Source organism: Pinus tabuliformis, chromosome 9, assembly GCF_031772625.1.
Source record: "Pinus tabuliformis cultivar Carrire ecotype Pingquan chromosome 9, CPIR1, whole genome shotgun sequence".
In the NCBI taxonomy this organism is placed as follows: domain Eukaryota; kingdom Viridiplantae; phylum Streptophyta; class Pinopsida; order Pinales; family Pinaceae; genus Pinus; species Pinus tabuliformis.
In genome coordinates this window covers 1,421,677,398-1,421,691,802 of record NC_142307.1, presented here as the reverse complement: position 1 = coordinate 1,421,691,802, position 14,405 = coordinate 1,421,677,398, and the positions used below count along the sequence as shown (strand labels likewise).

The 14,405-nt window shown below is 38.1% G+C and overlaps 1 protein-coding gene across 3 annotated transcripts in view; it reads left to right on the top strand.

The window, feature by feature from the left end:
* The window catches only part of LOC149153871 (inositol-pentakisphosphate 2-kinase-like), a 173,892-nt gene extending 161,816 nt beyond the window's left edge, over positions 1 to 12,076 (top strand). For 2 of the 3 annotated variants that reach the window (XM_089438004.1, XM_089438002.1), the window contains exons 4-9: positions 8,144 to 8,291; positions 9,938 to 9,978; positions 10,229 to 10,339; positions 10,490 to 11,287; positions 11,506 to 11,639; positions 11,734 to 12,076. In XM_089438004.1, the coding sequence (XP_089294130.1) occupies positions 8,144 to 8,291; positions 9,938 to 9,978; positions 10,229 to 10,339; positions 10,490 to 11,287; positions 11,506 to 11,625 (1,218 nt within the window). In that variant the 3' untranslated portion in view covers positions 11,626 to 11,639; positions 11,734 to 12,076. Of the gene's footprint in view, positions 1 to 8,143; positions 8,292 to 9,937; positions 9,979 to 10,228; positions 10,340 to 10,489; positions 11,288 to 11,505; positions 11,640 to 11,730 lie in introns of all 3 variants that reach the window. The other variant, XM_089438003.1, reaches the window with a different exon arrangement.
* The last annotated feature ends 2,329 nt before the right edge of the window (positions 12,077 to 14,405 follow it).

Below are 14,405 nucleotides of genomic sequence, written 5' to 3'. Positions count from 1 at the left end.
ACAGCCATGGAAATGAAGGCAGAAACCCTAGCCACAGGTCTAAGGAGGAGAGATGCCCTAATCTTAGTTGCTACACTGCCTAATGGAGATGGTACCTAAACGTTGTCTTAGAAGAGAAGTTCTACACAAGTAATGCCCTCGCTGTCATGGAGCTCTCACACTTAAACGCTGAGGTAAAGAAGCCACCTCCAGCTATCCTTAACGTTGTTCTCTAACTGCTGTTTTGATTGTCATAGATTGTTGTCTTAATGGAAGCCTATTGCTGTCACCTAAATGCTGAGAGGAGAAGACATTGGCATTGCTATGTGCTAGGCCGCAGGCCATAGCACTATAGCTAGCCACCTTGAATATGACAGCTGGATGTATAATGCAACATAGTGCACAATGGGACAGCAATGGTACAATGGTACAATAATGTGACAGCAATGGAACATGGTGCAGCATATGGTACAACAATTGTCAATGGCATATAGTGCACAATGTGACAACAATGGAACATGGTACAACAATGGTACAATGGTACATCAATGTGACAACAGTGAAGCATGGTGGAACCATGATGCATGGACAACAAGACAACAAGGCTGCCATATGCCCAGAACAACAACGTTTTGGGCGTGATTGTTAGGTACAACAGTGCAACAGTACAACTAGGACAACTAGGCAATGGTACATATATATTTGGAGCAGCGTAAGTATGTTATGTTGTTGTAGGGACAACAACAATGCTGGGTTGCTGTAAGTATATTGAGATAACAAGTCGTGATGGGACATCAGTACTAGCAACAATGATATTGTGCCACAATGTTCAATGGGACAGCAACATGATGAGACAGAACAATGATGGGACTGCCATGTCATTGTGCAGCAGTGGCACAATGGGACAACAAGCATGGATAGCTATGCAAGCGCATGAGACATGCTGTATGAAAACATGGTTCAACCATGGCACATGGGACAGTCGTGCAACATTAGGTACAACAGTCATGAGGTTAAGCATTGTGATGATGGGTGCAACATGGTGTAGCACGGTGAGGTGCAGCATGATGACGAGATGCAACATGATGATAGGTGAAGGAGTCACCTTGGAGAATCAGTTGAAGCAACATGTCTTCAACTGATCTCATGTATCATCTTCTTAGAAATGATCTATGCTCTTATTTAGATAAGTCAAAATGTTGACTTCTGTTGTAAATGTACTATCTCTCTCTCTCGCTCTCTCCGCTGAACTATTGAAGAACATATAAGAAGAATTGATCAAGGGTTTCCCCACATTGGGGTTTGTCCCTGGCTAGTGCCACATCTTGTGTCCTCTTGTCTTGGCTTGTCTTCTGCAATTTATGTTTATGTTCTATCTGCAGTTTACCTTAATGCTGATGTGATTGCTAATATGGAAAAGATATTGAGCTAACTGTGAAAATTGAGATAAATTGCTCTAAGCATAGAACATACCTAAAATTAACATGGTATCAGGGGTGAGGTGAAGACAAAGCCCAAGCAAGAGTGAAAGAGCAATCACCGAAGACAGTTGGGAAAGGACAAAAGACTCAATGGGTTCTTCATCCCTCTTCTAATTCACCAAAGGTGAAGTCGAAGCAGAGAACATTATTAGAATGACGCAGCTGAAACTTCTGATGGCCTATAGATCACTTCAATGGGAAGTCCGGATCTAAGGGTGGAAGGAAAGGAAGATGCCTTGTTTGTAATAACTTCAGCCATTATGCGAAGGAGTGTTCGAATGGTAGGGACACATCACTTGATGATGATAACAATCATTCCCGGGACATCTTCAATGATCAAAGGAATGATAGGTAATGCAGGTCATCAAGGAAACAACCGACTCTTCAAAGAAAGAAAGGAACTCCAGGTATGAAGAATCAAATGTTATTTCTGACAAGATAAAGCAACATTATCTTATATTGGCCTTCTCCTCTAGACTCTTTGGAATCTGGTTTATTGATTGTAGTGCTTCAAGGCACTTCATCAGATAGAAGGGTGCTCTCTCTAATTTGGTAGAGATGGAAACAATTGTGGAATTATACTTGGAGCCGATGCCACCTATCCCAGAAAGGGTGTAGGGAATATTACCCCTCAATTGAATAAGGGTAACTCGATTCATTTACAGAATCTCTTTTATGTACTTGATCGCAAGAAGAATCTGGTTTCCATTTCGGCAATGGAAGTCAAAGGTTTCAGGGTGGCATTCATCGATGGAAAGGTATGTGTTTGAAAATAGAATTTTCTAAGATGCTTTTACTCATGGGTTCAAGGTTGGAAATTTGTATCAAGTTGCAGGATGGTCCATTGGGGACCATGTCAGTTGTCACATCTCATCTATAGCACTGGAGGTCTACTTATTATGGGGCCCTACTCGATGTGAGTCAGATGGTGACAGGAATGCCTGAATTCAAGAAGAGCATGAAGGTACATGTCCGAGATGTACCAAAGGAAAATATTACAAGGGGACCATTCCCCTCATGTAGCAAGTCCACAGGTTTGGAACAACCCGAGGGGTTTGAGATTCATGATCGAGAATCTCATGTGTGCAGGTGGAAGAAAGCCCTCTATGGCTTGAAGCAAAACACCCTGGGCTTAGTATGAGAGGATTGATAGCTATTTGATGAAGTTGAGATTCACTAGGAGTGAAGCCGATCCAAACCATTGCTCGAAGGTTGTGGATGATAGACCTCTCATACCGACACCTTCTGAGGACGACCTATTTCTGACAGGTGCAGACCCTCTCATTTGCAGAAGTAAGAGGGAGTTGGATTTCGGATGTGGAATGGTAAATTGCAAGCCCGTGACTACCTTGAGGATCTTAACTTTCAGAGGTTATTGGTAGTGATGCCAGACCAAATTTGGGAATGCCTTTGAGTTTCATAAACTCATTTGCATTGATGTTCATGGTGAACTTCCGTCCGAACATATGTTTTGCAGTTAGCATGATGAGCTCATATATGGTTGAGCCTCACTGGATTGGTGCCAAGAATCTTCTGAGATATCTTCGAGGCATAATCTCTCATGAACTGAGATACACTGCCAAAAATGTGAAGCTGCATGATTATTCGAATGTTGACTAAGCAGGCAGTGTGGAGGATCTTAAGAGCACTTCTGAGTGCTGATTCTCTTTGGGTTCTACTCGATATCCTGGATGAGCAGGAAGAAGAAGACGGTTGCTTTGAGCACCGCTGAGACCGAATACATAGCTATGAGTATGACCTCGTGTGAAGTTGCCTAGTTACGGGAGCTCTTTAGTGAACTGTTTGTACACATGATGGATGCCACCATGATCTTCTGTCATCCAGGGGGGGATTCGATAGTTGAGGAATCTTGTATTCTATGTTTGCTCTAGTATATAGACATCAGATGCTACCTTATCTGGGATATGGTACGTCGATGAGCGAGGAGGCTCTATCGCATTGACACTGATGTACAGGTTGCAGACATTCTGTCAAAGCCCCAGGGAAAGGTCAAATTTGTGACTTTTCCGAACGAATTGGAGTCATTGAGAGACCTTCTTATGAGGGTCTTGCATGTTGCATGCATTGAGCTCTAGGAGCTCTTGGGGGCTTGGGGTACTACTGGAGCAATGCGCGACCATAAGGCGACTCACCCTCCCCCAATGGTGCGTTGTGTACAGGATGAATGGCTCAACCTTCCCCTGTGATACCCCGAGGCGACTTAGGGACAGGATGAATGGTTCTTCTGTCGAGGCATCCTACCCATGCAGTCTAAGACTCATGGGAAGTACCTCTCATTTGGCGATTCACCGTGTGTCAAGATGTTGACCCAAAGTATGGTGGATCAAGACATCAAATAAATGCATTTCCACATAAACATGTAAAGAAAGCTAATATATAATATGTATATGAAGTCTAGTGCTACATCACATATCAAAATAGTGAATCAACTGCTGAATCTTTAGTCTTGTCTCAGTCTCAACTCTCGATTCAAAATATCAACAAAAAAATAATAAAGTTTATCATGAGTCATCTACATGTCATAAAGTAATCAGTCACTGAGATCCTCTGCCCCTTTTACGGGAATAGGGAATGGCTTTGCCTTTTCCTCTAGAGGAAGAAGGCCTAACCCCTGGGGATACAAATGGACTTAGTCGTCCTCTAGAAGCCAATAAAAGAGGTGTCCTTTGTCCTATGTTGTTGCTGCCCATCCTAGATGGTGTCACCTCCTCCTCATCATCCTCCCCCTACTCTGCCTCCTAACCCTGAGGTTGCTCCTCCTCCTCTACCTCTGGCTCTCCCTCCCCTGCAAGTATTACCTCCTCTACCGCTAGCGCCTTTGGATCCACATCTAACCAATCAGGGATAGAGTCTATGGTCGGCCTCTCAATCTCGACCCTCCATGCAACGCTGGTATCAATATTGTCTAATGAGATGGCTTCCACATCAAGTGTTTTCTGAAGTTGTCTCACTCACAATTGAAGATTGTAGTAGACGTAGACCATGTCATTGAGGTGTTGGGACTCCAATTTGTATTAGGGTCATAGATTGTAAATTAGTACTTAGAAAATTTAAGTATTAAAAATTAATCAAATGATTTCAAAAAATTAACTTGAATTTCTTTTTACCTGTTGCACTTTTTGCTGTGTATTTTGTCAAATACACTCGAGTTGCACTCACAGCCAGAGGAACTGCATGTTTGGCTGAGCACTCAAATGGCAAGATTTTGGAGATGGGGTACTTTGCCACCATAGCTTCTCCACCAAGCATCTACAAGTTAAAAAAAAATTGAGAAACATAAAAAAGTTAAAACATTGAAATTCTAAACTTGAAAGTTTGAAACAAATTGAAGCTTACCTAGCATTTTGGTCGTCCTATTCTTAATAGCCATGTTAAAACCAAATGTGCCACCTGCCATGCTATATACCTCCATTTCTTTAGAAATATCTTCATGTTCTTGCTTAGATGCCACCATCCTCTCAACTCAAGTGAAGAATCCATCCATCACCTTGGCATCAAATCTGAAACCACAGGAGTAAGCAAATGTGGAGTTGAGGTAGATACCTGCAACATGAATGGGGCGATGGAGGGTATTGTTCCATCGCTCATCAATCCCTCTCCATATGACCTGTTGTTTCTCTAACCCCTCATCTCCCTTATTTTCATAATAAGCATGAATGGCTTATTTGGCCCTAGGCCTCATACAAGTAGCCCATTGCGGGTTTGTCTCCATCAACCAACCGAAGAACCCTTACCAAAGGTTCTGAAATGGCACACACCTCCTCTACTCCTGCCCAAAAGCTCTGATCATATGAAACTAGTCTGCATATGCCCTCTCCCTCTGGTTTGCGGCTAATAGATAAAGCACGCCAATCCTGTGAAAGAAACATGTTCTTCACATCCCACATAGAATTCAACAGAGACTAAAGAGATATGAAAGTAGTGGCAAATCGTGTAATGGCAGGACGCACCAACTCTTTGTTGTTGGTGAATATTCTCATCAAGCTAAGCACAAATGCATGATTATATATAAATTTTGTTATGCTCCTGGATGATTCAACAATATCCCTCACAAGAGGAATCTTACCTATATCCTCCAACATCAAGTCAATACAATGAGCAACACAAGGTGTCCAAAACAAGTTAGGATACCTCTCCATAAGCAACTTGCCAGTTGCAACATAATTTGCAGCATTGTCCGTTATGACTTGGAAAACATTTCGTTTCATGGGCCTACTTCCTGAATGAAGATGTCCAACAACTCACATAATAAATGTGCATCTTTAATGTGTGCAGATGCATCAACAAAATTCATAAACATTGTCCCCTTGGGACAACTAACCAAGAAGTTAAGAGTCCTACCCTTCTGGTCAGTCCAAACATCTGACATGACTGTGCATCCAGTGTGTTCCCATGATGCCCTAAACTCCTCCAATCTAGAAGTGCAATCAGTGTTTTCATCTTGAAGAAGAGACCCTCTCAATTATGCAAAGGTAGGGGCTTTGTACCCCGGGCCAACGACAACAAAAACATCAAACATAGGTTGGTAGAATGGGTTTGTCTTGGCAATGTTGAAAGGAACATCACTCCATAGAAGACACTTACTGACCAACTTGTCAGCTTCTGCCTTTTCCTTTTTTTAAGTGCTGATTTGATGCCAGGTTGTGCACCAGGTGTGGTTATCGGAACAAAAAAAGTTGAGAAAGATGAGGAGTTGGGACATGTGGGTGTGGAAGGTGATGCTGAACAACCACTCTCACTCTCCCCCACTTGAGGCCCCTACAAGTTGGATTTTTAGTGTTGTCTTGGTGTCTTTGCCCTCCTCTTTTTCCATCAACGATTTAATGGCTTGACAAATGATTTCTGGAGATGGATCTAGGCAAAGGGTTACATTTGCCCTGGAATTTGCCACAAATGGAATATTAATCTATTGATACCCCCTGACTTATAGCTTGCCACACAACTTGCAAGTCAAATACTTTCTATTGACCCCCCAGATTCGGGTATAGTATTAGGTTCACCATATTCCCACAAAGGGTCGAAAAGCCTTGGCATTTTGTTTGAAACTTTGAACTTGAATTTGAACCTGGGCACAAAAAAAATTGAAAAAAAGTAGAAATCGTCCATCATATAAGAAGCAAACATAAATGTAATTGTTGATTTTAAATTTCAAATGCTTCTTCTCACTCACTTGAACACACTCAGATTCACTAAACAAGGGTTTGAATTTTTGTCATTTGATTCTTGAAAGGTGAAGTTTTGCTTCAATCTAGATTCTAGACAATGTTTTGATTCAAAATTCTAAGCAAAAATAAGATAAAAACAAACCTAATAGAATTAGAGAAAGATTTAAGAAGCATTTGTGTAACAAAGACTAAGAGAGAAATTAAAATACATACCTGGCAGCAACAAATCGGCACTTGAATCTCTCACGTTGAGCAGTGGACAAATCTCCAAATCCCGACCACAAAACCAGCAAATCTCCTCCTCTTGGGCAATGGTATGCACCTCATCTCTCCACAGGGACGAATGGGAGTAAAAACAGCGAAAAATGATGGGTTTTTTTTTCCACTTTTCCATCTCTTATCCGCAGCTTGGGAAGTCTCGGCGACTTTTTGGGTCGACTCCTGATTAAATCGGGACTTTTACAATTTAATCCCGATTTTTTTAGGAGTGAAAAAATTGGCAAAAAATCGGCTGATTTAATCAGCCAGCCAAAAAAATCGAGTTTTGGGGATTTAATCCCGACTTTTTCCACACTAATAAATGGCTTTTGATTTTTCACCTTGAGCTTACAATGGTGATGAATGTTGAACTGAAAAATGTATGTACCCGTGCTGATGAGAGGTTTAACAGGACCTTACCATTTTCTTATGGCCGCTTTATCATAATCTTGCTGGCCTTGTAATGATGCAGGGAAATCCACAGATTTTCACATCATTAGGAGTGGTCTCAGGGTGTCCATTATGCCTTCATGCCATATATTTGTTTCCATTTGATTTGATTTGAAGTGACCCAATACTTCTTCCATTTGCTATGGTATCAGTGATTTTGCAATGATTGTGCGATGTTGAGGATCGGATTCATTTACATGGAGGTTGAGGCATCTACTAACATATGCTACTCTCCTTTATCTCACCAACATTACTTGAGGCATTAGTGTTGAGAGTTTCCATTTCGTATGTTGCTTCTAAAGGCTTCCAGGAGATAAAAGCACCATTTCTCTTATTTTATATTCAAGTTATTTTGAAGCACTCTCGTCTTTGGCATCTATGTAACACTTTTAGAATCCCATCACTGCCAGTGGTTATTAATGAACATTACTAAATATTTCATTCATTTCAGAAAATGTGCTTTGTCCAGTTCAGGAAAGAAAAGGACTAGTTAGCCTCTGTTTTTTTTCTAATAATTGTTGTGTTTCCATATTTTCCCTTGTATTTCTTTACACATTTCATTTTTCTTTAGCCTATGGGTAGAGGGGTAACATTAATATGTTGCCTTCACGCAAGCTTAGGAAGCATGGATAGATTATATTTTGATTTGTATTATGCTATCTGATATCACCTACCTTTGACTTGTTTGTATTGAAAATGGCTATTTGACTTAGATAGGATTTCATTGTTGATTGTGGTTTATTTTCTCCAATTTCTACGTTCTGAGATATATATGACTTGTTGTGACAGACACTTATTCATGTTTCAGAAGGGTTCTTAGAAGCCTTGGAACAAAAAATCTCTAATAAACGTCCTGCATGGAGGATTGAAGATGCCAAGATTGATACCCAAAGTGACTTTGCACTTCTTATGTCAGATCATTCATTGTCTTTAAGAGGTATGGAATTGTGTAATTGTTAATAGTTCTATGTTTCCCTCTTCATTTTAACAGTCAAAATTTCTGTCTTTTTTGTCTTATGAATAATATAGATTTTGTCTTTTGATTTTAATTTATATTCAACTTTTGTATTTATATAAAAATATGAGATTTGTTTTTTGATTCACCAATTATCTTAGTCTCTGCTAAATCATGTTCCGGATAGCAGTTACTTTCATACGACATCAATCACCTCTTAGAGACCTCTATTCCTACCTTTTAAAATTTACTGACAAGTGGAAAACTAACGCTGAAATACAAGATTCTCATAAACGGATCAGGATTTCAAACTAACTGACAAAAGCAACATTGTTACTCTTGTAACTGGGCCAAAGTTGCTCTTTGTTCAATGATGGACATGTTCCGACATTGTCTTTGCCAGTTCTTCCACCTCATAGCTGTAAGAGAAGGTTAGACTTACATTGAAAATAACTATCACTTTAAACTTTTCCTGTGTTTTCAGATTTCAGTCTCACATTTTCAGTGTATTGATGCTGTCAGTGTTTGAATGGGTTCTTACGTCTGCTTCAGTAGCATGAAATTGAGATGATGTTGATATCTGTATCATTTCATATCATTTTGCTGTGTACTTCAATCCGTACCTGTATGCTAGACTGTTATTATGGTTTGTACCAAAGGTGCCTCACTATTCTGAATTACTTATTATTAGTGTTTATTTAGGAAATATTGCATTTATATTTGCCAAGGATTCCCACTCTTTACATTTCATCAGACTCCTTGGCTCTACAAACTCATCTTTTATCCTAGAAAGCAAAGCTTCTGTTACTGAAGTTAAAATTCTTAATAAATTTTTAGGGACATGTTCCTGCTAACTCAAATTTATATCTATAAGATTACACATAAAGTAATGCAGAATTGCAGAGAAAAAGATAATTGATTGTATTATAACACCATAAAAAATTATATGTACATCATAACTATCACAACAGAGAGGCAATCCATGAAGGAAACTAACATTACATAACTAAACAACTCATAGTAAATAAGTTTATAATCTCTAAGTTGAATCATTTATTACTAACTGAGAACTTAAAAGTACCAAGATATTTACAGTGTACACTATAAAGTACGTTACAAATATGACCATTATATTACATACATTTTATTAACCTCCTTTAATGGAGCCACTGATAAACTTGGCATCAAGTAAACTTTATTACCAACAATTAATAAATCAGAATGTCTGGCTGATTACATTTAGCTCTATTCTACAAGCATATTCGACCTTGTACACCCATCATTAAGAATTCATCACTGTCCACAAATCTTTATGTACGTGTGCATGAGTTCAAATTTAACATATGGCCAGCAGAATTGAGCAAATTGCAATATAAAAACATTCTGGCAAATTAGTTGCATGCCAAATCGATGTTTTTCTACAATGAGAACATATTTCTCAATAAGCTAAAAAATTATTGGCCATAGTTTACATCTAATATGGCCTATCACGACCATATAAATGGTAAATTCCAACCCTGCTACCACATTATGGTGTTTTAGACATCACATAATTGTTTGTGGAAGTTGGATGTTAGAACCTTTCTTTGTCCTGTTTTTATACTGACTATATAATTGTGAATTTACAGGTCCTAGTGACACCACTCCGTGTATCTCAATAGAGATTAAGGTAACGTTTTTCTATTTATGTGAAAACATCTTTTACATGTAGTTGAAAATTCTGACAATCATGAAATTAAAATCTCAGTCCTTTGAAACCTAGTGCTTTTCTGTTCGGTTCTGCAAACACTAAGAAAATTAGAAATATAGTTGTCAATACCCAATTTTGAGGTGGTTTTCTTTCAGTATGCTAGCCATTAATCTGGTGATGGCTTCCTTATTTATAACATTTTTCTTGACCGTCATTTTAAAAAAGGCAGCCAAAATGTGGCTTTCTTCCTTCTTCAAGGTTCATATCAGAAGAGAATCACATAAAGAGGCTTGTATCCCGTTTTGCCATGCATCAGCATCTGAAATTTTCTGAACAGAAGGTGAGATTTAACTCAAATTCCCTTAAAAATGCAATTTAATTGTTTGATTCTTTTTTAGACTGTATTTTGTCTATTTTCTTGTTTCACGAGTCATTTTAGCAGAACGGCTGTCTTCATGTCAGTCTTATCTTTGATTATTTCGCATTTCAGATATCATGCATCAGTAAATATTCACCACTAGACTTGTTCTCTGAATCACATGATAGAATACATCGAGCCATTGAGGGACTCTTTGAAACTCCTCAGAATAATTTACGGATATTCTTGAATGGTTCATTAGTATTTGGTGGATTGGGAGGCTATGCGGAGCAAGAGTTGTGTGATGGTCCTATCGTTAACTCTCTTGCTAGAGAGCTAGAAGACACCCTTGAGAATGTAATTGCATGCCAAAGTGGAGAGAGGGTGAAATTTTTTAAGGATCTTGTCACAGAAACTCTTCTTAGAACTAGAATATTGAGTCAGCTCCTTGAAGTCCAGAAGATGGATATGTATGACATTGAAGGTGCAATCCATGCATATTATAATGTCATTCAGGTGCCATGCCATGTATGCACTCATTCTGTAAGCAAAGCAGGGAATTTAAATCAGGCTGAAAAGATTGAAATCAATCCAGATGAACCTATAGAGAAAGATATGCAGGAAAAAAATTCTGATTTACATTTTCCTTATTCAACGACTGAATCATTGTCAGAAGAACCTATGGAAAAACATACTCAGGGAAATTTTTCCTATTTATATACTCCAAAGAATGAATGTTCTCATCTACATTCTCTTTCAATTGAAGAAAGCAGAAGAATTGTCCGTGATTATCTTCTAGCCACAACTGCAAAGGACTGCAGTCTGATGCTCACTTTTCAGCCGGTGGCTCATTATTCTACAGAGGTGAATGCACTCGACGGAAATGATGTAATATACTTGTCATCATCTAAACAAGCATTCCGATACAAGGTGTGAATCCTGAAAATTGATTATTGATTCATTTGCTTAAAGTTAATGGGTAAAGCCCATTAAATTTTCTTGTCTATAAAAACATATGATCCCTTGTGTCATGTTCAGGACTTGTCTAATCAAGGGGGCTATCTTATGAAACCATGATCATTTCCTTAAATAATTTGTAATTTGTAATTCGTATATAATTTAACTTTTGACCATGGCGAAATTTGCAGGCAAAATTCATAGACTTGGATTTGAAACACTTGAAGAAGATGATCCACTACTACAAACTTGATCAGAATATAGTGAATTGTTACACCAGGACACATGAAGGAATAACTCTCGAAAATTAGAACGATGCCAAACTGTATGTGTTATGACGTATATTAGGTCTCTTTACATGTCAATACTGTTATCTTCAAAACATATAAGATTTTATAACTCATGAAATTTTTCAGCAGATACAAGTAACTGGTGGATTCTGCTAGTACAAATGGTTCTGCAGCTTCAACTTTGTGCATTGATTTGTGATTAAGGGGAACATATGCTAGAAAATTGTGGCTCCTCCAGCATCCAAAATTCAAACAAGAATAGTCATACCTTTATAGCTGAGACATTCTATGTTTTATGGAATTCATAATGTGCTGCTCGTTGTGTCAGTTCCTCATGAAATGCTTTGGAACTGTAACTCATGCTAACGGAAGGGACAGATATTTGCACAAAACAATCTAATAATTTGCAGATATTTTGGTGGCATTTTATACGATCAAAACAATCTAATAATTTGCAGATATTTTGGCGGCATTTTTCAAATTTCATGAATCAAGTAGTACTAAATAGTGCTTGTGTTTTCTTTTTAATTTTTTTGGGGGAAAGAATCATGCAGCCAATTTCAAGGTCCATGATTCCTTCTAATGCAATAAGGAAGGTTCCAAAGATAATTGAGATGTTTCCAATTCTTATATAATTAGTTTGAGTCCCTCTCCTTTTTACCATCTTAGATAGTTATAGATTTGTGTCGCTCCAACATTAATGCAATAAGGTTGGTTCCAAAGATATTTGAGAAATTTCCAATTCTTATGTAGTTAGTTTGAGTCCGTCTTCTTTTTACCATCTTAGATAGTTATAGATTTGTGTTGCTCCAACATTAATGCAATAAGGAATGTTCCAAAGATATTTGAGAAATTTCCAATTCTTATATAGATAGTTTGAGTCCCTCTTCCTTTTACCATCATAGATAGTTATAAATTTGTCTCTCTCCAACATTAAAAGAACAAAGACTTTGGCAAATAAGCATTAAGGTTTTTCAGTTATAGATTTGTTCCCCTATAAGCTCCTCTAAGTAGAGAGAAATTTGTCTTGTACCACATTCTGTGAAATATGCTTTTAATTTCTCAGCAAGGATAGTTGTTTCTCTGGCTAGGGATAATGCTTTCTCAAGGAAACAACCATAGTCCATGTATGAGAAAACACATTGTATGAGAAAATTTGTGTTCTTTTTGCTAGTGCTTATTTCTTAAATTTGTGTTAAGAGACCTCATAGCATACAAGATATCTGATTTATAAGGAGTGCCAAAAATATGAACTTACTATTCTTAGAGTGACAACGTAGGAGATTTTGCAATACAATTTTGATGCCCTCCATGTCTCCCACTTTACCTTTGAGGATCAGCAAGGTTGCACATCAAGTGGAATAAAAATTAATTTAATTTACTGGAAAAACATAACAAATTTTATTATTCATAGCTCTTTTGCAATGTGATTTGAATGAGTATCAAAGGGACTCTGAGATATGGGATTTAAGATGACTTGGATAATATTACGAAAATCCTGTCATATTTGTGTTTCTATTAATACTCGATAGAAGCTGCAAAGAAAACATAACTTCCAAAATTACATGTCTCAAGAAATGACTAACCAGGACCTTGAAATTACCTAAAAAAATACAATAACGACTTCTAGAGATTTCATACTAACTGAAAACCTTACAGAATTAGTATAGGATGAAAGCAAAATGAACCGATTGGAATCTAACATAAGAAGTTTGACGTAGAAGGGTTGAGGGATATAACCATCACATCTTCTCACCTTAATTGGAATGCATAAATACATATGGAGAAATGACTAACTTATTAGTTTCTTGCAAACCTGGCACTCCACACTTAATTCCTAGCAGATTACAGATCTACTAATTAATTGCACATCTAGGTTCCTAACACAATAAATTCAGTGGAAACAAAAATATACCAATCTCAATCATGAAAAGGTGACACAATAGATTCTACCCAATCACAATTGAAACTTACTTGGGTTCCCTTCCTGGGAAAATGGCCCAATTCAGGAAATAATTACAACAACTGGACCTGATCTAGTTGATCTTCCTTAGCTGATTTGGATCTCCTTGTTGCCCCTTTCCTTGGACCCAACCCACTAGCATATCACACTCTTACTGAGATGCATCTCTCAATCTTGTGTCATTGTATGGTGCGTCTTCTCCTTCCCCTTAGCCTTGCTTTTATGATTTTACATTGAGCTAAATCCCTAACCCTAATCTCCAAAGTGAATTATGGCGAGATAAGATCTCACCTCACTTGAGATCAAGGGATGAGATTAAAACATAATCACTAAAGTAAATAATTAGTTTCCCAAGTTAACTTTAGCTCAATAAGCCAATATAATAATTATGTGCTTTTCCTAAGTCTAACTTATGTTAAGTTACAAAATCAACTTGCTCACACTAGAGCAAGTGTCCTAATGAAATCTTGGGTAACTCTTGCTTGCCTAGACAATTAGGCTCCTGCAAAAGTACTTTCCCGAGCTACAAACATCAACACTTCCTCTTAGCGACGGAGGTACCTCTACCACCTACAACTGTGTTCCATCCAGGAATTGTATCTACTACCTTGGCTGCTCCCTCTAAACTAGAATCCTTCCTTGCTATTTGGTTTAGAAACATCCTCGAAATCTTGTTGTCCTTGGCTTGATTCCTAGAAACCTCTTACTCTTGAACATCTTGTAAGCTCATCTCATACCAAGTGACCTACTTGACAGGTTTTGAGGAGTTTGTCGACTGCCTTTGCCCTCTTGAACCTAAAGTTTCACTCCCCTGAGTTGCTCAACCTTCAGAGCTACT